This window comes from Cherax quadricarinatus, chromosome 5, assembly GCF_038502225.1.
Source record: "Cherax quadricarinatus isolate ZL_2023a chromosome 5, ASM3850222v1, whole genome shotgun sequence".
NCBI lineage: Eukaryota > Metazoa > Arthropoda > Malacostraca > Decapoda > Parastacidae > Cherax > Cherax quadricarinatus.
The window spans coordinates 68,947,110-68,971,265 of NC_091296.1; the positions used below are offsets into that span (position 1 = coordinate 68,947,110).

Genomic DNA, 24,156 nt, shown 5'->3' on the forward strand with positions numbered 1-24,156 from the left:
AATCTATAAATTAAATAAGCTTACCAACAACCGCCAACCAGAGAATGCCTTGTTTGGGAGGGTTTAAGGGGCCGCTCGGCTCAGACGGCCATGCTGGAACTGAGCTGTGGAACTATTTGGACCAAATAAATTTCCACATCCTCCCGCCGGCGAAGGTAGGCGCTAAGTCTAGATCAAGTCTGCCTCCCGCAGGCCCCCCCAGTGGGCCCTGGACTCGAGCGCCGTTCGACGGGTCGTCCGGCCGCTCAGCTCGCTCAACCTCTGGTCCGATTTCTCATGTCCCGGTCCCACCGTGTAGACCTCGAGAGGCAAAAGCCTGTTGATGGGTCTTATAGTCTCGACACCGTTCATTCTCACTCTCACCATTCTCAACCGCCCAGCCTTGTCTGGGTGGGTTGACACTACCAGGCCAAGAGGCCAGTATGCCCTCGGCGACTCGGATTCTACCAGCACCAGGTCCCCTTCACTTAGCATCATCTTATTCGCCTCGGGGTCGGCACCATAGAAATGTTCCCGCAAGGTTGTCAAGTAATCCCTGCGCCACACCTGGTTCCATTTGTCCAGGATGTTCACCAGTCTGTTGTGACTCCTGTGCAGTTCTTCATTGATGGGGGGACCATCTGGCCCATAATAATCCAGCTCCTTGGAAGACTGACTCAAAATTGCGGGGAAGGGCTCAATCCTTCTTCCAAACAGCATGTGATTGGGGGTGAGAGCTTCTTGCTCGTCAATCCCATTTTGTACGTAGGTCAGAGGCCTGTTATTAACTCTTGCCTCTATCTCAACTAACACTGTCCTCAGTTCATCACAGCTCACCCTCCTGCCGTGTAAGACCTTCCGAATGCACCTTTTGACTGTGCCCACCATGCGTTCATAGAATCCCCCTTGCCAGGGTGCCCTGGGAGCTATGAACCTCCACTCGCACTCTATTCTCTTCAGGTGTTCTCGTACTTCTCCGTTGTCCCTAAGATTCCTGAAAACTTTATCGGCCGCCCTAAAGCTTGTGCCATTGTCCGAGATAATCAATCGCGGGCACGAGAATCTGGCAGTAAACCTCCTGAACAACTTCACGAAAGTCTCTGTCGTCATATCTTCTGCCAACTCCAAATGCACCGCTCGAGTAGTGGCACAGGTAAACAGGCAGACATATACTTTCTGAGGGCCCTCCTTAACGTCTCCTGGGTTCTTCAATGTGATAGCCCCAGTATAGTCTATTCCTACAGTCTCAAAGGGCCTGTCACTATGTACCCGCTCCTGAGGCAGCGGTGGTGGACCTGGGTAGGGTAGGGTCCTCCCATCGTACCGCCGGCAGACCGTGCAACTCTTTAGCACCCTTTTGACGGCAGCTCGACCCTTCAGTACCCAGTAATTCTGACGTAGGCAGGTGAGGGTATCTCCAAACCCCCCATGTAAGGTCCTCTGATGGGCATCTTGTATCAATAGCTCTGTCGCCCATCCCTCCTTTCCTAGTAGCACGGGATGTTTGGCCCCATAGCTGAGCTCAGAGTTTTGTATTCTTCCCCTGCATCTTATTAGCCCCGCATGATCTAGGAACAATCCCAATGAGTGAACCAATTTGCTGTTCCCTGAGTCGTCATCGTTGGACACGCGTCCTGATGCCATAACCTGCTGCCGGGTCACAAGTACTTCCAGCACTCCTGGAAACCTCCCCCTTTGGTACTGCCTTATCCAATATTCTCTGGGACCCACTAGAGACAACTGTCGACCTTGGCTTACCTTGTCATGCAGCTTCCTCACGAATCGAAATACCATTTCCGTGACTCCTATAAGTTTTCTCCACGAGGAGTAGCGCCTGGGGTCAAATAATTCAGTGTCGTGTTCCCCCGCAAAATGTACTATGCTGCTGATTGTCTCCACGAATTTCTGCTCTGGCCAGCAATCCCTTGCCGGTAACCAGTCTGGGCCTTTGAACCAAAGCTCGCTTTTACTCAACTTTCTGTGTGTCACCCCTCGGCTTATCAGGTCGGCTGGGTTTTGATCTGTAGGCACATACAGAATTGTTGACGTTGACTGTAGTTCCCGTATCTCCTTTACCCGATTCCTGACATAGGGGAGCTTAGACCTGTCATTCTGGACCCACTGTAAGGCCACCTCCGAGTCTGTCCATACATAGGTGTGTGTCACCCTCAGATTACTTAACACCTCCTCTACGTACTTACCCAGTCTTGCTCCCAGCAACATCGCCGTGAGCTCTAGCTTTGGGATCGAGCAATCCTTCAGGGGTGTCACCCGCGCACGACTGGTGACCAGATTGACTTGGTCCCCGGCCACCAAATACGCTACTGCCCCATAGGCTCTGGAGGAGGCGTCACAGAAGACGTGCAAGTCATAATCCCGCCCGGTGCACCCGATGGACCTGGGGAATGTGAACTCGTGCAATTCCGCTAGGTCTCTGTTAACCAGATCCCACTCCTGGCAGACTGTTTCTGGCAGTGGGTCGTCCCAACCTAGGTTCAGCTCCCAAATCTGTTGCACCAGCATCCTCCCTCGAATGGTGATGGGTGTCAACAAACCCAAAGGATCGAAGGCAGTCTGCACTTTGCTCAGCAAAGACCTCCTGGTCAGCTTCCCTTCCCCATCAGACTTCCTCTTTAGCCTAAGTCTGTCTTCCTTGATTTAGTGGGCAGCGTTGGGTGGCCCGGTTTCCATGGGAGTCGCACCCAATACTGTCCGTCCCTGAACTGCACATGGTTCAAGTAATCTCGATACGTCTCTTCGTGTTCGGGGGGCGGCTGGTCACCTTTAATCCCTACTACATCCAGGTCCCATAGTTTATGGACCGGCTCACTGTCGGATATGCCAACTTGCGCCTCTGACAGGCCTTCGTGCACACCAATCCGCATCACCAGTACAGCCTCAGTCGCTGTAATACCAGAGCCCTCCTTTCCCGGGGTCGCAGGGAAGTGAGCTGGTATTCTGCCTCCTACGATGTACCCCGCTGGAGTCCTGTACAGGCCCACACCTTCCTTGATAACCCTTCTCGTAGACACGAACTCGTCTAGGTAATCCCCTCCTACCAAGATGCCTACATTACTAACATTGTCTGTAGCAATGTCTGGTTCTGCTAGCTTCACACCCAACTCCCTCAAACGTTTGACTGCTGCAGCCAGTCCCCTAGTGGTAATGATATTGGGCAGCCTCTTCACCATCAAGGCTGAAATTTCCCGTCGATGCCCGGCTAACCTGACCGTCACATTGACTACTGGATAAGACCTGCGTGGGACTTCCCCACCAAACCCTTCCACCTTCATGTCAACTTTACCAACTGTCTCCAGCTTCAACCTAGTGGCTAGACTCTCCGCTATGAAGGATCTCTGTGCCCCACTGTCGAAGAACAAACGGGTTGTTTCAGACTTCTTCCCGTTCGCGACCACCGCCATTATGGTGGGCAAGGCCACCGAGCCTTGAAACTGCTCACCAGAACAAATTCTCGGTGCCGTACTCACCACACTCATCGCTACTTCTGACTTGTTCTTGCTCTCCGCCCTTTCTTGCGGTTTGCTCTCCTTAACTTGTGCTAATCCGGCATCATTAGGACACAGTGCACTGTGGTGCTTTCCCTTCCGGCAGCCCCGACACTCCCTGAGCATGGTGTTACAGTCCCTGGCAAAATGTTCTCCACAACACTTGAAACAAAGTCTCAACTCTCTTAGCCGTTGAACCCTTTGGTTATAGGTGGTGAAGCTTGAACACCCTGAACTAGCGTGTTCTTCATCACAAAACACGCACCGTCTCATACTGGCCGCTTTAGTGGCTTCTCCCTTGGCCCTGTGGGTGGAGGGTTCGCCCTGGGCATAATACGTGCCTACTTTAGTGGGAGGTGGTTTAGGTCTATCTCTCGAATGTCTGGGGAAGTCGACCGACTTCTCCTTGGTAGGTAATTTCTCCCCCTGACCTATGCTCAGGTGAGATATGAGATCCCCTAACCCTTCAACAATTTGGTTTATCGTGAACCTATTCGTCCGATGTTTTAAGTGTAACTCATGCACTGTCGTGCTAGCCAGTTTCCTCTGAATCACCTGGCTAAGGATCCATTTTGAATCATTCTCATCATGCAAATCTCTGAAACTATTGGTCAAGCTCATAACCTCAATACGGAACTTCTCTAGACTTTGACGGTCATGTCGGCAAGCCTCTAGATCCAACAACCGATAAAGTATAGCTACCTTTATCTCCTCAGTGTTGCCAAACATGTCTTCTAATTGGTCTTTGGCATGTTGGTAATTAGTGTCAGTAATCGGGTAGTGCCGGACCAGATCTAAGGCTTTACCCTTGAGCTGCGACCGCAAATACTGCAACTTGACGGCATCTGACAAATCATTCCTGTCATCTATCTGGGCTCTAAACTGATCCCAGAAAGCAATGTACTCTGTTAAGGTTCCGTCAAACGTTGGTAAATTCAACTGGGGCAATCTGGGCAACACATTAACAGGCGTGCTGTTGTTCGTGTTCTTTGAAACATTTGCTGCCCCTGCTGTACCGGCCTTCAAAGTCTTTATTAACTGCCTGCAGAGTCTCATCTCTGCTTTACACTCTGCCCTTCGTTCGTCATAGTCTGTCCGTGCTACTTCGACCGTATATTCAGACTCACCTGTAGTATAGGCCTCTGTCTCATAAAGGATAAATGATCTCTCAAAGGCCTCCAGTCTTTGCTCCAAAGGTTTCAGGCAACTCTCTAGTTCCTCCCAGTCTACGTCCTGATCTTGCCTGGCCATACGACACTCCTCACATGCTTTGCTCAGGCGCCCCTTATAGGCTCCCATAGACCGCTTTAATTGACTTAGAGCTGGGACAGCTGGTACTGCATCTTCACCTACCATAGTTGCGGTTTAGTTAAGATCACGGTGCTAATTTGTATTTCAATTAGCCCACCCCACAGCACAAACGGTATTAGGTGAGAATGAACGGGTCTCAAGGCTTCTCAACAAGCTTAACAATTCCCTTTATTATATTGACTCTACTCTGAATCAAAAATGTACACTGTTAGCTCTCAAATCCCAATCAAAAATGTGTATCGATGTTAAAGCTTAATCTAGCACTCAACTGTACAATGCCAGCAAATAATTACAGGACTTAACCTAGTCTCAGGTATAATTCACAAATCCCACATTAACATGAATCAAAGATGATGAAAATCACAATAAAAGTGCAGTATACAAATTAAAATCACTTGGTTAACACAAGTAAATTCAACAATTCAACTTGTGAAACAGTAAATAAATAATGTATGTAAACAGCTTGGCCTAACTGAGCCCAGCTTACTCTGTTTAGTGTGGATGGTTGGATAAGGTAAATCCTAACCTAGCTAGTGTGCTATAACTTAAACCTGGCTTTATAACTCCCTGTAAATAATAACTAGGTTAAATCTGTCCTAGCTACTATAACCTTTTGTAAATATTGCACAAGCCTAGCCTAACTGTGGCTACCTTGCAAATCCACTGTAAGTAATTAACACACAAGTCTCCTACTCTGGATTACTTGTAATCACTGTAAATAATTAAATTCACAAGCTTCTCTAGCCTACCTGGCCTGCCTGTAAATTACTGCAAATAACAACTTCTGTGTATAGTCAGCTTGGCCTAGCCTCTGAGTAACTTTGACCTAGGTGTGCTAACTTAACCTAACTTTTTTAAACTGGTTCCTAACTGTGGCCTAGCTATGATAGCTTAACCTAACTCTGTTAAACTGGTTCCTAACTGTGGCCTAGCTATGATAGCTTAACCTAACTCTGTAAAACTGGTTCCTAACTGTGGCCTAGCTATGATAGCTTAACCTAGCTATTCCACATCCGGTTTACGAAGGACCACTTTTGTGAAAATTTGTGTGGACTGCCTCCAAGTGAGTCGCCTACCCTGGCAATCTCTGTTGACACCGAGCTCTGAGGTGGGTACCTCAGCCTCACAAGTGGCTTATAGAACAGATTTTCACAAATGATTGGTATTGCAAGAAACCTCGCCTGCATGCACGTATAAAGGACTAACTTACTTGATGTTGCAGCATATATCCTGATCTTCAACTTCCTAAGCCTAGCTTTAGCCCCTTTGGACTTCCCCTTGGAACCCACGTGCAACCGGGAGCATTAAATTCCTGCAATATTCAATCGTTATTAGTGTCCTGCCTGCACCTCAGAAATTCCTATATCCAAGAGGGTATGTATCCCCTAGTATAACTATGCAGACTCAGACGCTAGCTTCAGACGACTCTGAGACGCTGGTACTTACTGGGCATACTCTCTCTGTAGCACGCCAAGCCCTCAGTTAACGCAACCCACAATCTCCTAAGTCACTGGCCAGATCCTACGGGAAAAGGTGAATATCTCGTCTTACTGTATGGGCTGATGGAGGAGATCATCTACGGTACATCGAGGTGTCTCTACCAGATTTCCCCAGGTCTCAGATGTGAAGACACGTGGGGGCGCCGCCTGATGTTCACAGCACGTCTTGTCCAGTCGAAGTCTATCGTAAGAAGGACGCTATTCTGTCTTTGTGACCTGCGCCCCGCCATTCAAGCTAGGGCTGCCAGTTCTCCCTAGCTAACTTATCCTAGTGTTTGCCTACATTATCGGCCTATTACTACCTATGTTAAGGTCTTAGGTCTACTCTATCATTATCTACAGATGCCTTAGTAAACCTAATATGAGTGTACTACCAGTATTACTACCTACTCCTTCCCTGAAGAGTAAATCTATAAATTAAATAAGCTTACCAACAACCGCCAACCAGAGAATGCCTTGTTTGGGAGGGTTTAAGGGGCCGCTCGGCTCAGACGGCCATGCTGGAACTGAGCTGTGGAACTATTTGGACCAAATAAATTTCCACAAATGTGTACAAGAGAAGGGGGTTACTAGCCCCTTGCTCCCGGCATTTTAGTCGCCTCTTACTACATGCATGGATTACGGAGGAAGAATTCTGTTTCACTTCCCCATGGAGATGAGAGGAAATAAACAAGAACTAGTAAGAAAATAGAAGAAAACCCAGAGGGATGTGTATACATATTCTTGTACATGCATGTGTAGTGTGACCTAAGTGTAAGTAGAAGTAGCAAGATGTATCTGAAATCTTGCATGTTTATGAGACAAAAAAAAAACACCAGCATTCCTACCATCATGTAAAACAATTACATATAGGCTTTTGTTTTACACTAACTTGGCAGGACAGTAGTACCTCCCTGGGCAGTTGCTATTGTAAATTTTTAGAATTAAAAAATTATTATTATAAATGATTACAGTATTATGAAATATTTTATATAATATGTATATGATTTTAAGAATTTTACTTTAAAATAAGGCACCTTAAAGTGCAGATATTGTGCGAGTGACTGTTAAGGGAATGATTACCTAGCTAACCTATTTTAACATCCCACATGATCAACTCAGCCTAAGTAAAAACTCCATGAAAATAAAAGATCCAAAAGTATGTAACTCGCTACCAGAAACCTCTAGAAGTTCCCTATTTGCCAACTGCTTCAAGTAAGTAAATTTATTCAGGTATACACCAATACAGTCACATAGATTATCATACATAGCAGCATATGTGTAGAGAACCCAGGATGACCCAAAAGTGTCAGACAATGTGACTTATTTCCATTGGGGTCCTTTAACCATAGTCATAAAACACCTCATAAATCTGATACAAATCATGAAGATTACCATGTCTCATTTATGTGTTACCCCCCAAATTATACTATCAATATTGTTTTATACAATTGTTTCCCTTGTTATTTTAGGCAGTCTTTATAATAAATAATCTTATCATTCAAACAAATCATGCCAACCTTACCATTCACATAATCAAACGAGCTTATCAGTTCACAGAACGGGTGGGGGTTTGAACCCGTGCTGAGTGAGTAATATAACTCAGGTTAGCATACTGGGCAGTGTGCTAACCTGCCAGTTTTAGGACTTGCTTGCCGGGGATTCGAGCCTCACCCATTCTGTGATTTGTTTGCAACTGTGCTTTCATGATTTTGTGAGACATGATTGAGCTTATCAGTGTTATGTTGTTGTAACTTAGCTTTAAGGTAATCTTAATTTTAAGTTAGCTTTAATTTGTCTTCATTGCATTACTTAACCAGGGCTTTTCTGTGTAAATTATCAGTGTAAAAGATTGCATACAGTAGTACTTCAGTATTTGTCAACCTATGTGCAGTACAGTGGTACCTCGGGATAAGAATTTTTTTCGTTCCAGAAGGCTGTTCGGGTGCCAATACCGAATGAATTTGTTCCCATAAGGAATAATGTAAATCAGATTAATCCGTTTCAGACCCCCAAAAATACACTTACAAAAGCACTTACATAAATGCACTTACATAAATGTTCAAGTTTTGAGCTGTTCATATCCTGAGGTACCACTGTATTTTTATGATAAAGATTATATTATTTATTTTATTTATTATATTTATTCTTTCAACAAACCAGCTGTATCCCACCTAGGCAGGGTGACCCAAAAGGAAAAACTAAAGTTTATCCTTGCTCTCAGCATGTTAGCCACCTCTTATGACACATGGCTTACGGAAGAAGAATTCTGTTCCACTTCCCCATGGAGGTTAAAAAAAAAAAAAAAAAAAAAAAATACTCCTGCAGGAGTTGAACCCAAGTCTGGTGATATACAGGCAGCTGTTCTGACCGCTGCACCAATTAAAATATACAGTGGACCCCCGCATAACGATTTTAATCCGTGTAAGAGGGGTAATTGTTATGCGAAATAATCGGTATGTGAATGAATTTTCCCCATAAGAAATAATGGAAATAAAATTAATCCGTGCAAGACACCCAAAAGTATGAAAAAAAAAATTTTTTACCACATGAAATGTTAATTTTAATACACACAAACTGAAAAAGGCATGCACACTTACATGACACTTACTTTTATTGAAGATCTGGTGGTGATTGATGGGATGGGAGGAGGGGAGAGAGAGTGTTAGTGTTTAGAAGGGGAATCCCCTTCCATTAAGACTTGAGGTGGCAAGTCCTTTTCTGGGGTTACTTCCCTTCTTCTTTTAATGCCACTAGGACCAGCTTCAGAGTCACTGGACTTCTTTCGCACAACATATCTGTCCATAGTGGCCTGTACCTCTCGTTCCTTTATGACTTCCCTAAAGTGTTTCACAACATTGTCAGTGTAATAATCACCAGCACGGCTTGCAATAGCTGTGTGAGGGTGATTTTCATCCATGAAGGTTTGCACTTCAAGCCACTTTGCACAGATTTCCTTTATCTTTGTAGTAGGCAACTTCTTCAATTTCTCTCTCCCCTCCTCTGAACCAGTTTCCTCAGGTCTGGCCTCTTGCTGTTGAAGTTGATCTATCAGCTCATCAGTGGTTAGTTCTTCATTGTCCTCCTCCACCAACTCTTCCACATCCTCCCCACTAACCTCCAACCCCAAGGACTTTCCCAATGCCACAATGGATTCCTCAACTGGAATAATCCTCTCAGGGTTAGCCTCAAACCCTTCAAAATCCCTTTTGTCTACACATTCTGGCCACAGTTTCTTCCAAGCAGAGTTCAAGGTCTTCTTAGTCACTCTCTCCCAAGCCTTACCTATAAGGTTTACACAATTGAGGATATTAAAGTGCTCTCTCCAAAACTCTCTTAGAGTCAGTTGAGTTTCTGAGGTCACTACAAAGCACCTTTCAAACAGAGCTTTTGTGTACAGTTTTTTGAAGTTTGCAATAACCTGCTGCTCCATGGGCTGCAGGAGAGGAGTGGTATTAGGAGGCAAAAACTTCACCTTAATGAAGCTCATGTCCCCATAAAGTCGCTCTGCCACGTCTGTAGGATGACCAGGGGCATTGTCTAACACCAGGAGGCACTTAAGGTCTAATTTCTTTTCAGTTAGGTAATCTTTCACATTGGGGGCAAATGCATGGTGTAACCAGTTATAGAAAAAGTCCCTAGTGACCCATGCCTTACTGTTTGCCCTCCACAGCACACACAAATTATCCTTGAGGACATTCTTTTGCCTGAACGCTCTGGGAGTTTCAGAGTGATACACTAATAAAGGCTTAACTTTGCAATCACCACTAGCATTGGCACACATCAACAAAGTAAGCCTGTCTTTCATAGGCTTATGTCCTGGGAGTGCCTTTTCCTCCTGAGTAATGTAGGTCCTGCTTGGCATTTTCTTCCAGAACAGGCCTGTTTCATCACAATTAAACACTTGTTCAGGTTTCAGTCCTTCACTGTCTATGTACTCCTTGAATTCCTGCACATATTTTTCAGCCGCTTTGTGGTCCGAACTGGCAGCCTCACCATGCCTTATCACACTATGGATGCCACTACGCTTCTTAAATCTCTCAAACCAACCTTTGCTGGCCTTAAATTCACTCACATCATCACTAGTTGCAGGCATTTTTTTAATTAAATCCTCATGCAACTTCCTAGCCTTTTCACATATGATCGCTTGAGAGACGCTATCTCCTGCTAGCTGTTTTTCATTTATCCACACCAATAAGAGTCTCTCAACATCTTCCATCACTTGCGATCTTTGTTTCGAAAACACAGTTAAACCTTTGGCAAGAACAGCTTCCTTGATTGTCTTTCTGGTGCCCACAATAGTAGCGATGGTTGATTGGGGTTTCTTGTACAACTTGACTAGGTCGGCGATACGCACTCCACTTTCATACTTATCAATGATCTCTTTCTTCATTTCTATTGGAATTCTCACCCTTATTGGTGTACGGTTGGCACTAGAAGCTTTCTTGGGGCCCATGGTCATTTATTTTCCAGAAACAGCACCGAAAACACTGTAATAATACGAAATATTCCGAGTGTATGCTTGGATGTTACCGCGGAGGCTGGCTGGTAAACAATAGCACGGGTGGCACATGTGAGGCTGGCTGAGGGCACACATTGGACGCGTCTCGGACGAAAATTGGTGAGCGAGTTTTTAATCGGTATGCGCGGCAAAAATTTTGCGATTAAAGCAAGCGGTATGCGGATTAATCGCTATGTGATGCCATCGTTATGCGGGGGTCCACTGTAATTAAAATATGAATTAATGTATGAATGCCATTTTAATATTTTATGATTTTTTAATAATTTTTTGTTAATGTTTTGTTTGCTAATGTTTTGTTAACACTGCTATTTTCTTAAATATAACTTAAGAGTACACCTACCGTCCGACTTACGACCTGCTCGATATACAACCACTCGACTTACGACCATGTTTTGTATGCCAAATTTCTGGGAAATAAACAACTGTTTGTGTTGTACAGAGTGTTTATCCTAAACCTTACAGTATAAAATAAAGTAAAAAATGAAATACCAAAATAAAACAATAAAATAAAATCATTACAAAATTGTGTTGATCTTCAGTAGTAAAGTTCAACTTACATACATTTTGACTTACGACCGGTTAGTCAGAACCAAGCTTGGTCATAAGTCGGATGGTACCTGTAATTTTAACCAGTCAATAAAAGCTGGTAGGTTTTTATTACAAGAACCCATTCAATAACTGAATATATTTATATTTTCACAACGTTATACAACAGATGAAGGTGAGCTGGCCTTTCCCCAGAGTGGCAGATATTGATCACACTTACACTTTTCAGGCTGCATTGTGTCGATCTTCCCAGCCGTTATCTGGCTTCAGTGCTCGCTGCGAGGAGGATGAAGAATTACTTGACTGCATCCTCAGATCCAACCCTAACTCCTCACACATGATTGTCGTTGATACTAGACCAAAGGTTTGCGTTAGAACTGAAGTTAATGTTCTACCTGTGCACTGCCCTTAATTATTACTAAGAATACAATTACTGTGCTGTTCCTTTCTTTGGTAGTGTTTTATTATTTCCCTCTCTGCTCTCTGCATCAGAATTAGGGCTATAACAAAAATGGGGAGGGTCTTATTGTGAAGAAAGTGAGCCTTCAAAAATATTTTGAAAAGAGTGAAATAATATTAACAATAAAAGAATAATAGTAATAAACAATAATAATTAATAATAAAAATGTAAAAATGTCACTGTACATTTACACTTGATTTATATAAAAATCATTTACATACATATTTCTGTAGTTCAAGACAAATTTTAACTTAGGAGCAATAGTTCTCTTATTATCAGGTTAGTTTTTATGTAGCTTAATAAAATTTACTTGTACATGTTGAAAAGTCTTGCCTTTTGAAGAATGCATAGAATTTGCACATGTCGCATAGTAAACAAGGCTCATGTGGCTGACTGGGGGGGATGTAATATAGATCATTCTGGGAAAGGACCTGAATTGTTCCCTGCAAATAGCCACATGTTGGTAGTATGCTGAAGAACATAGTGTCACTGTTTATACCCTTTAAGATCTTCATGGTGAAGCAATAATGCACTATTTAGAACTATTTATGCAGAATTTTCTCCATATTTTTTTTATTCCTTCTCCAAACATGGCTATAGGCCACACCAAGGCCAGGTCACCTACCATGGTGGTGGGGGATGAGTGGATTTTCCCAATTATGAACCCAGCAATCCCTGGAAGGAAGTTTGAACATGCAGTGCATCACACAGTTTTTTGGCTTGGCACCACAGCTGGGTCCATACACTCGCATTTTCCTTATTGGAGGCCATAGGTTCAAATCTAAAATGTTATGTTATAGACCTAGCATATTTTATACACAGTATTTCTTTGCATGATTACTGTATATTATACATGTGCTTCCTCACTGTACTTGTACTGTAACATAGGTCACATTTGCTGATTCTTACAATACTGTTATATCTTAGTGTTCCACATCCCTTCACATATTAAATGAGCAGGGGCCTATCATTATACACCAGTACCATGGTTCAGCCAGCCAATCACAAGGAAGCCTGCCAAAGCCGTGAAGCAGTGTGGGACACTTAAGATATAACAGTACTGTAAGAATCCGTGAATGTGACCTATATTACAGTCCTTCCAATTAATGCTTTGCAAATTATTACTTTTAAAATTCATAATAAGTGCTTTCTCTCTTACATGCAGTCTTTCATAATTTCTCTCCCTTGCACTCTTTCCCTCTGCTCATTTTTTCCCATATTTCTTATTCTCTCTAAAGCACAGTATTGTGGTATACAGTGTGCATTATATTTCCTTATGCTTCACTGTAATTATAGATGTTTTATCTTTTCCATTACAATTGTCTTGCCGTATGCCTCACTTCCTACATAAGGCTTAATCCACATACATACTGTAGTTATATCTTTCATTCTCTTCACACTGTACGATAACTATGCAGCGCACAAAATGCGTGATAAAGGAATAACAGGAAAAGATGGTAGCCGGATCTATAACTTCCTGACAAATAAAACACAGTAATAGTAAACAGAGTAAAGTCTGAGGCAGCTACAGTGAAAAGCTCTGTTCCACAAGGCACAGTACTCACTTCCATCCTATTCCTCATCCTCATATCTGACATAGACAGAGATGTAAGCCATAGCTCTGTGTCTTCCTTTGCGGATGACACCTGAATTACCATGACAGTGACCTCCATCGAAGACACCACAAGACTCCTAGCAGACATCAACCAAATCTTCAAATGGGCCACTCACAACAATATGAGGCTCAGTGAAGTGAAATTTCAACTACAGCCTCTCCTCGCTTAATGACCACGTTGTTAAACAAATTCGTCGCTAAGTAAAGGTATAAAGGTAGTGAGTTTATGTCAACCATCTCTGATATTGTTTTAATGTCACCTTTGCACCATTTATAACATTTCTGGTATATATTTAAATGTTTATACAGTAGTGTACTGTATATTAAAATAAACAGAATAGAGGAAATCGAGTCTAATATACATTATTTAGGTATGAATGCTGGTCAGAGAGCCCGTCGTCAGTCCGAGGCATCAGTAAACAAGTGCATTGCTAAGTGAGGAGAGGCTGTACTCAGATATGAAAAACTTGAGGAAATTAAAACTGTATCAGGGTATTATAAAACAAATTTTAACCATACAATAGAGCAAAAAAAATAATGTGAAGGACCTAGGAGTCATAACATCAGAGGCTCTCACCTTCAAAGACCACAACAATGTACAGTGGACCCCCGGTTAACGATATTTTTTCACTCCATAAGTATGTTCAGGTGCCAGTACTGACCGAATTTATTCCCATAAGGAATATTGTGAAGTAGATTAGTCCATTTCAGACCCCCAAACATACACGTACAAACGCACTTACATAAATACACTTACATAATTGGTCGCATTCGGAGGTAATCATTATGCGGGGGTCCACTGTATCTACCCCATCTGCTTGGAAAATGATAGGATGGATAATGAGAACCTTCAAAACTAGGGACTCCAAGCCCATGATGATTCTCTTCAAATCCCTTGTTCTCTCGAGGCTGGAGTACTGCTGTATACTAACTGCCCCCCTTCAAGGCAAGTGAAATTGCTGACCTGGAGAGTGTACAAAGAACTTTTATGGCACACATAAGTATGATTAGGCACTTGAATTACTGGAAATGGTTGAAGTCCCTTGATTTATATTCTCTGGAGTGCAGACAGGAGAGATAACATAAGAACATAAGAAAGGAGGAACACTGCAGGAGGCCTGCTGGCCCATACTAGGCAGGTCCTTTACAATTCATCCCACTAACAAAACATTTGCCCAACCCAATTTTCAATGCCACCCAAGAAATAAGCTCTGATGTGAAAGTCCCACTCAAATCCAACCCCTCCCACTCATATACTTATCCAACCTAGATTTGAAACTACCCAAAGTCCCAGCCTCAATAACCCAACTAGGTAGACTGTTCCACTCATCAACTACCCTATTTCCAAACCAATACTTTCCTATGTCCTTTCTAAATCTAAACTTATCTAATTTAAATCCATTACTGCGCGTTCTCTCTTGGAGAGACATCCTCAAGACCTTATTAATATCCCCTTTATTAATACCTATCTTCCACTTGTACACTTCGATCAGGTCTCCCCTCATTCTTCGTCTAACAAGTGAATGTAACTTAAGAGTCTTCAATCTTTCTTCATAAGGAAGATTTCTGATGCTATGTATTAATTTAGTCATCCTACGCTGAATGTTTTCTAACGAATTTATGTCCATTTTGTAATATGGAGACCAGAACTGAGCTGCATAATCTAGGTGAGGCCTTACTAATGATGTATAAAGCTGCAGTATGACCTCTGGACTTCTGTTGCTTACACTTCTTGATATAAATCCCAGTAATCTATTTGCCTTATTACGTACACTTAGGCACTGCTGTCTTGGTTTAAGGTTGCTGCTCACCATAACCCCCAAGTCCTTTTCGCAATCTGTATGGCTAAGTTCTACATCATTTAATTTATAAGTACTAGGGTTATGGGCACTCCCAAGCTTCAGAACCTTGCATTTATCTACATTGAAGTGCATCTGCCACTTTTCTGACCAAGAAAAGAGTTTGTTTAAATCCTCCTGAAGTTCCCTAACATCTACGTTTGAATCAATTATCCTACCTATCTTTGTGTCATCGGCGAATTTGCTCATATCACTAGTAATTCCCTCATCAAGATCATTGATATATATTATAAACAACAACGGGCCCAAGACTGATCCCTGTGGAACGCCACTTGTTACAGATTCCCACTCGGATTTAACCCCATTTATGGACACTCTCTGCTTCCTGTCAGTGAGCCATGACTCGATCCACGAGAGCACTTTTCCCCCAATGCCATGAGCTGCCACTTTCTTTAACAGTCTATGGTGCGGAACTCTATCAAAAGCCTTACTAAAATCTAAGTAAATAATATCAAATTCTTTATTGTGGTCAACAGCCTCAAAAGCTTTACTGAAGAAAGTTAATAAATTAGTTAGACAAGACCGGCCTCTTGTGAATCCATGCTGAGTATCATTAATCAAGCTATGCTTATCGAGATGGCTTCTTATAATCTCAGCTATAATTGACTCTAGTAATTTGCCTACAATTGAGGTCAGGCTTATTGGGCGGTAATTTGACGGTAACGACTTGTCCCCTGTTTTAAAAATAGGAGTTACATTAGCCATCTTCCACATATCAGACACTACACCTGTTTGAAAAGATAAATTAAAAATATTAGTTAATGGTTCACAGAGTTCCATTTTGCATTCCTTAAGAACCCTTGAAAAAACCTCATCAGGACCCGGCGACTTATTTTGCTTCAGTCTGTCTATCTGCCTCACAACCATCTCAGTAGTGACTGTGATGTTACATAATTTATCTTCTTCTAGCCTACTGTAAAAATTAATTACTGGAATATTGTTAGTGTCTTCCTGTGTAAAAACTGAGAGAAAATAATTATTTAAAATCAAGCACATTTCATTCTCATTGTCAGTAAGGTGCCCATAGTTATTTTTAAGGGGACCTATCTTATCTCTAACTTTTGTTCTATAGACCTGGAAAAAACTTTTTGGGTTAGTTTTAGAATCCCTAGCAACTTTAATTTCATAGTCCCTTTTAGCTTTTCTTATCCCCTTTTTAATGTCCCTCTTAATGTCAATATACTGATTCATAAGATGACCCTCACCTCTTTTGATACGCCTATAAATTCCTTTCTTATGCCCTAGTAGATATTTGAGCCTATTATTCATCCATTTTGGGTCATTTCTACATGATAATATACACTTGGAAAATCCTAGAGGGATTAGTACCAAACTTGCACATGAAAATCACTCCCTATGAAAGCAAAAGACTCTGCAGGAGATGCAACATTCCTCCAATGAAAAGCAGGAGCTCCATGAGCACAGTCAGAGACAACACAATGAATGTCCGGGGCCCAAGACCGTTCAACTGCCTCCCAGCATACATAAGAGGGATTACCAGTAAACCCCTGGCTGTCTTCAAGAAGGCATTGGACAGGCACCTAAAGTCAGTACCTGACCAGCTGGGCTGTGGTTCGTATGTCATTTTGCGTGCGGTCAGCAGTAATAGCCTGGTTGATCAAACCCTGATCCCCCACTAGGCCTGGTCTCAGACCGAGCCGCAGGGGTGGTGAACCCCGAAACCCTCTCCAGGTATAAACCCTTTTGGTACATGCATTTAACATGCACTGATGCTGCTAAGAGGTTCTTGATCCAAGGAATTGGAACTTTTCTCCATTTCCTTGGATAGAACTTGATTATCTCCCATTTCTGGAGGCACTGTTTGACTCCTTTGAGTTTACTGCTCCATGAAAGTAATAACACATAAGTATATGCACTGTTACTATTCTATTCATATTTTGTATGGAAACTGATAAATTATGTATGTACGTACTTCTTTCTCCATGGGGAAGTGGAACAGAATTCTTCCTCGTAAGACATGCGTGTCGTAAGAGGCGACTAAAATGCCGGGAGCAAGAGGCTAGTAAACCCTTCTCCTGTATATATTACTAAATTTGAAAGGAGAAACTTAAGTTTTTTCTTTTGGGCCACCCCACCTCGGTGGGATACGGCTGGTACGTTGATAGATAGATAGTATGTACTTCATGATGCACTCTGTCCCAGTATGATACTCATGTGTTCCTTGTTACAGTATAGATGTCACATAATATTTCACTGTAACACTAATATTTTCATTATCGACATTTTTTTTTTACTCTTTCATGTGACAGTCACATTACTGATCTTGCTTCACCCTAGATCTTCCACTTACTCGTCAGTGGCATCTGTTCTCCAACTATTCAGTTTATCTTAATGCCTTCTTTTCTTTTAACTTATTAAAAAACATGCTCTCAACCCTTTTGAGTTTTTAAAATTATCATCAAATCTTGTTTGTTTCTTTGCTTTTCATTCTTTATCTATAGATTTATAAAACAAAAACTATTTATTTTCCAGATAAATGCCATGGCTAACCGTGCTGCAGGCAAGGGCTATGAAAATGAGGCATATTATGAAAATATTAAGTTCCACTTCTCTGGTATCGAGAATATACATGTGATGAGAGCATCTTTAGCCAAACTAGTAGAGAGTAAGCACCAGTCTGATTAATTACTTATTTTAACCCTTAAACGGTCCAAACAGATCGACGTTCAAATCCATAGTGCTCCAAAAGTAGATCTACGTTTTTTTTTTACATATTTTAAAAAATATAACAAAAAAATGTAGATAAAAGTTTTTTTACACATTTTCAAATGTAAAACAAGAAAGAAGATCTACATTTTTTACATACTTTCAAATGTTGAAAAAATGTATATATACGTTTGGACCATTTAAGGGTTAAACTGCATTTAGTAGTGTCATCAAAAGTGATATCATGAAAACTAAGTCATTATAATCTCTTATTATCACCTTCCTGATATTTCTTACTTTGGGCAACGACTACCATTTCATATATTTATTTTTATTTTTCGTTAACATATCAGCCATTTCCCACCAGGGTAGGGTGCCCCCAAAATAGAAAAAACTTTCATCATCATTCACTCCATCACTGTCTTGCCAGAGGCACGCTCACACAACAGTTATAACACTGCAACATTAACATCCCTCCTTCAGAGTCCAGGCACTGTACTTCCCATCTCCAGGACTCAAGCCTGGCCTGCCGGTTTCCCCGAATCCCTTCATAAATGTTACCTTGCTCATGCTCCAACATTACGTCAGGTCCTAAAAACCATTTGCTCCTATCTAACATGCTCATGCATGCTTTCTGGAAGTCCAAGCCCCTCGCACACAAAACCTCTTTTACCCCTTCCCTCCAACCTTTCCTAGGCCGACCCCTACCCCACCTTCCCTCCACTACAGATGTATACACTCTCCAAGTCATTCTGTTTTGTTCCATCCTCTCTACATGTCAATATTTGTTAAATCTTAAAATATTACAGTGTTTGAACTGAAAACAGAAAGAGCTCCTGTAAGTTAGTGCCAGTCACACTTGCTTCATAAGCAAAAAGACTTACGTTTAGCATTACAAAATCTAGTTCATTATCAGTAACAGTATGAATGTTTAGGATGAATGGTTTGTGTAACATGTTGTGTTATACTGTACTTATGTATAAATTTCAGCATGCCAGCTTGTAACTCCTTCAATGGCTGGGTTTATCAGTGGTGTGGAGTCATCGGGTTGGCTGAAGCATGTGCGTTCAGTGTTAGACACGGCTGCTTTCATCACCAATTCCATGGTTGAAGGAATCAGTGTTCTGGTACACTGTTCTGATGGCTGGGACCGCACAGCACAGACATCAGCATTAGCTCAGCTCCTCCTTGATCCATACTACCGTACGACAAAAGGATTCCAGGTATTTGTCATCTGTTATAGTACCTGTGTAAACAAGAACTGGGATAAATTAAGAAAGTTGTTACCTGCTTAAATAACAACAGTTCTTTTAAGTTCATGTTTATTTTTATTAGTCTTAGTTGTCAGGAACAGTTGCATTATTTAGTTGCTTAGAAAACAGTAATTGCAATTAAAACCTCAAACACACTGATGTTTCACAATCAGTGCCAAGTAAAGCAAGGCAAAATTTCCAAGTAAACAGGTGATATGAGATTTTTTAAAGAGGAATCTTAGAACAGGATTCAACAGGAAGAAAAAATATGTTGTTTTGCAGTGCATTTTTAAAGAATTTCACAGAAAATGCTTCTTTTATAAGATAAATTGTGTGTAAAAAGTACAACTTTTTATGCAGCTATCAGTTAACGATATTTTATGTTTACCATAATTTTAGGTGTTCTATTTTGGTCATGGGCCATCAAAATATGCCCAATAATTCTTTAGAAAAACTGCAATTTCTAAGAGGGCTTTTTTTCTTAGTATATAACAGCATTTTCACATCTTTCAAAAATCATATGAAAGGTTCATAAAAAAGTCCAAAGTTAAAACATTAAAATATTCAGAAAATTTTGAGGCAAAATTTAGGATATGTTTTGGATTTGTTTTTATACAGAAGTGGTGGTGGTTGCAAAGCAGGTAATATAATAACTGTAAAGAATATATTTTCAGCTAAATAAGACAGATAAAACCTCAGTTATAAATATTGCTTAATGATAATAATGTATTGTTGGTTATGAAACTTTTTTTTTAAACACACCGGCCGTATCCCACCAAGGTAGTGTGGCCCAAAAAGAAAAATGAAAGCTTCTCTTTTTTTAAATTTAGTAACTTATACAGGAGAAGGGGTTACTAGCCCCTCGCTCCCAGCATTTTAGTTACCTCTTACAACACACATGGCTTACGGAGGAAGAATTCTGTTCCACTTCCCCATGGAGATAAGAGGAAATAAACAAGAACAAGAACTAGAAAGAAAATAGAAGAAAATCCAGAGGGGTGTGTATATATATGCTTGTACATGTATGTGTAGTGTGACCTAAGTGTAAGTAGAAGCAGCAAGACGTACCTGAAATCCTGCATGTTTCTTTCTTTCTTTCAACAAGCTGGCCGTATCCCACTGAGGCAGGGTGGCCCAAAAAGAAAAACGAAAGTTTCTCTTTTTAAATTTAGCAATTTATACAGGAGAAGAGGTTAATAGCCCTTTGCTCCTGGCATTTTAGTCGCCTCTTACAACACGCATAGCTTATGGAAGAAGAACTCTGTTCCACTTCCCCATGGAGGTAAGAGGAAATAAACAAGAACAAGAACTAGTAAGGAAATAGAAGAAAACCCAGAGGGGTGTGTATATATATGCTTGTACATGTATGTGGAGTGTGACCTAAGTGTGAGTAGAAGTAGCAAGACGTACCTGAAACTTTGCATTTTTATGAGACAGAAAAATGGACACCAGCAATCCTACCATCATGTAAAACAATTACAGGCTTTCGTTTTACACTCACTTGGCAGGACGGTAGTACCTCCCTGGGCGGCTGCTGTCTACCAACCTACTACCTATATGAAACTGTTTGTTGGTGTTTATAGAAGTTTCTGTTCAACAGATATTAATAGAAAAAGAATGGCTGGCATTCGGGCACAAGTTCACTGATCGTTGTGGACACATACAAGGAGACAGTAAGGAAGTGTCTCCTATCTTCACACAATTCATTGGTATGTATTTTTAGGAAGGATTACCTAAAATATCAATATTTGAAATGAGAAGCATCTGGTGTATTTTTCACTTGTTTTTGGTATTGACGGCTCCACTGCAGTATTCATTCGAATAAATCTTATATGTAAAATATAATACAACATTCATTCATTGTTTTATTTAAATTCATTATTCCATGTTAATAATATCTTGACAAGTATGTGTTTAATTTCTGCAATAATATTCAATTTTTTTTTTTAAATAATATCTTGAATATTATTACAGAAATTAAACACATACTTGTCAAAGGAAGGCTGTATTAGTAACATATTTTATATGTACAGCCTCTCCTCACTTAACAACAGAGTTCTGTTCCTAAGACCACATTGGTAAATGAATTCGTCGCTAAGTGAGGAGCATACTATAATAGTATTGGGTTTGTGTCAACCATTTTTTATATTGTTTTAATGTTACCTTTGCACCATTTATAAAATTTTTAATCTATTTTCAAATGTTTATGCAGTAGTGTACTGTATATTGTAATAAACAAAATAGAGGAAATCAGCCTAGTATGGGCCAACAGGCCTCCTGCAGTGTGCCTCCTTTCTTATGTTCTTATATATTACTTGGGTATGCATACCGGTCAGAGAGCCTGTCGTAAATCCGAGTCGCTGGTAAACGAGTATGTCGCTAAGTGAGGAGGCTGTATTAACTTTTCACACTAAATTTTGACATTTGACATTCAGTGAAATTAGATTTATTGAAAGTCTTGTATATTACGTTAGCATTTGGTATATTTGATTGAATCATAAGGGAAAATTAATCATTCTTTTCACTGCCTTATATTTGAAAATAAGACTCGTGATCTATCCTTTCATTCAAAACCTTTTACAAATAAAACTCAAAAGTTGTCAAGAGTAGGAAATTAGTCTTTATGTATACCTAATGGAACAAGTGTAAAAGTAACTATCACAATAAAAAGGAGAAAGTACCATAACTAGAATGATACATAGATAAACCACAAGTAGGAGACTGAACCTTATGACAATGTTTCAGTCTGACTTAGACCATTAACTGATTATGCAGTTACAAGTTGGACCAAAGTGTTGTCATAAGTTTCAGTGCCTTACATGCAGGTTATTTGTGTGTAACTCTAGCAAATACTGTCACACTTAATTTATATATCAATATCTAAACTGTACCATTTAATTATCAATTTTATTTTGATGTGATATATTGTCTTTTATTTGTTATCTTTTACTGTACACCCAATACTTATCCTGTGGGCAGCAGTTGAATGATGTTGCATGATGGGCCAGTCATTAAACCCCAACTCCATATTTTTTGGCTAAATAAGTTACCGGGGTATTGTAATGATACTTTCACAGTAGATGCTTGGTTAGATTTTATATCATTATGTTTCCTTTCTTTCAACACACTGGCCGTACCCCACCGAAGCAGGGTGGCCCAAAAGGAAAAACGAAAGTTTCTCCTTTTACATTTAGTAATATATACAGGAGAAGGGGTTACTAGCCCCTTGCTCCCGGCATTTTAGTCGCCTCTTACAACACGCATGGCTTACGGAGGAAGAATTCTGTTCCACTTCCCCATGGAAGTAAGAGGAAATAGACAAGAAGAAGAGCTAGAAAGAAAATAGAAGAAAACCCAGAGGGGTGTGTGTATATATGTATGTGTAGTGTGACCTAAGTGCAGGTAGAAGTAGCAAGACGTTCCTGAAATCTTGCATGTTTATGAGACAGACAAAAGACACCAGCAATCCTATCATCATGTAAAACAATTACAGGGTTTCGTTGTACACTCACTTGGCAGGATGGTAGTACCTCCGTGGGCGGTTGCTGTTTACCAACCTACTACCTAGGATATCATTATGCATTAAATATTTTTTTCATAATTTTTGAACATTTGGGAAGGAATTGCCTCTAATTTCTTAATTATTTTTTTTTTTTTTTTTTGCCTTCAAGAACTATACGGAATAATGTGTGAAAGAATATTTCTGATGACAGAGTTCTCTTTAATTAAGATATACATCAACTGGCGATACAAACTCCCAAAGATATTTGCAGCTTTGTCAAAACATTCCTGCAAGGCTAGTGAAGACCTTTTCATCACTTTCCTTGGATCAAATCTGATTGCCTCCCATTCTTCAAGCCTCTGTATAGCCCCTACAATTTTAGCACTCCTCCCATGTGATAAATAAATTTGCTGAAACATTAGCATTGGCCTAACTCAAGCAATTCATTTTCTATTAAGCATACTATAGTTATTTTACAGAAAAAGCATGAATTATATTTATAATTACCTACCAGATTGTGTGTGGCAGCTTCAGCAAATTCTACCCTCAGCATTTGAGTTTAATGAAAGATATCTCCTTGTCCTCCATGACCATGTGTATTCATCCCAGTTTGGGACCTTCATTGGTAACTGCCAGAAAGACAGAGTTGATCTAAGGTAAGATGTTTTCAAGGTTTTTTCTTACTGCATTTTTCAATATTGATTAGCATTGCCTTCATTTGGTTACTTAACATTTGATACAAGTTCATAAAAAAAGCTTGTTTGTATTTGTGTCACTTCTATATTTACATAAACTTGTTTATCAATGTATAACTCTGGATACAGATTAGCAGAAAGAACATACTCACTCTGGGGCTTCCTGGGGTGTCACGAGAGTGAGCACAGAAACCCACTCTATCGAAAAGATTCTACTGCTGATGTTTTGCGACTCAACCTCTGCCCTCAGAGTGTCAGGTAAGGGATTCCTTGTGTTATGTTTTGTCTTTAGAATTTTCTTTTAAGTATTTCATGGCATATAAATGAAAAAATTAATTAACATAAGAAATATATTTATTACATAAGGTTAACAGATAAATAAGTTTGAAATAAAACTTAAGCATGGAATTTTGCAGCAAAAAACTATTTTTTAAGATTAGATTAACCCTTTCAGGGTCCGTCCCGTAGATCTACGGCTTTACGTTCAGGGTCCAAACCGTAGATCTACGTCATGAGCTCAGCTCACTCTGATAAACTGTGAGTGGTACATTTGGGCCTAGATATGAGAGAATACATCTATGTGGTATGTGTGCACCACATAAAACAGATCCTGCAGCACACTGTGTATAATGAGAGAAAAAAACTGAAATCATGATTTTTCGATTAAAACAGCGACTTTGCAGTGGTTTTTCGTATGTTTTTTATAGTTGTATTTGTGATTTCTTGGTCTCATTTGATAGAATGGAAGACATATTACAGAAAT

General features: G+C 40.6%; 1 protein-coding gene across 2 annotated transcripts in view; it reads left to right on the forward strand.

The window, feature by feature from the left end:
* Positions 1–24,156, forward strand: part of Mtmr6 (Myotubularin related protein 6) — a gene marked incomplete at its 5' end in the record, with an annotated part of 90,004 nt that overhangs the window by 46,475 nt on the left and 19,373 nt on the right. For both annotated transcript variants that reach the window (XR_011394475.1, XM_070103766.1), the window contains 6 exon segments: positions 11,572–11,706; positions 17,770–17,902; positions 18,934–19,166; positions 20,797–20,905; positions 23,213–23,354; positions 23,523–23,651. Coding sequence is in view for 1 of the 2 variants with exons in the window: in XM_070103766.1 (XP_069959867.1) it covers positions 11,572–11,706; positions 17,770–17,902; positions 18,934–19,166; positions 20,797–20,905; positions 23,213–23,354; positions 23,523–23,651 (881 nt within the window).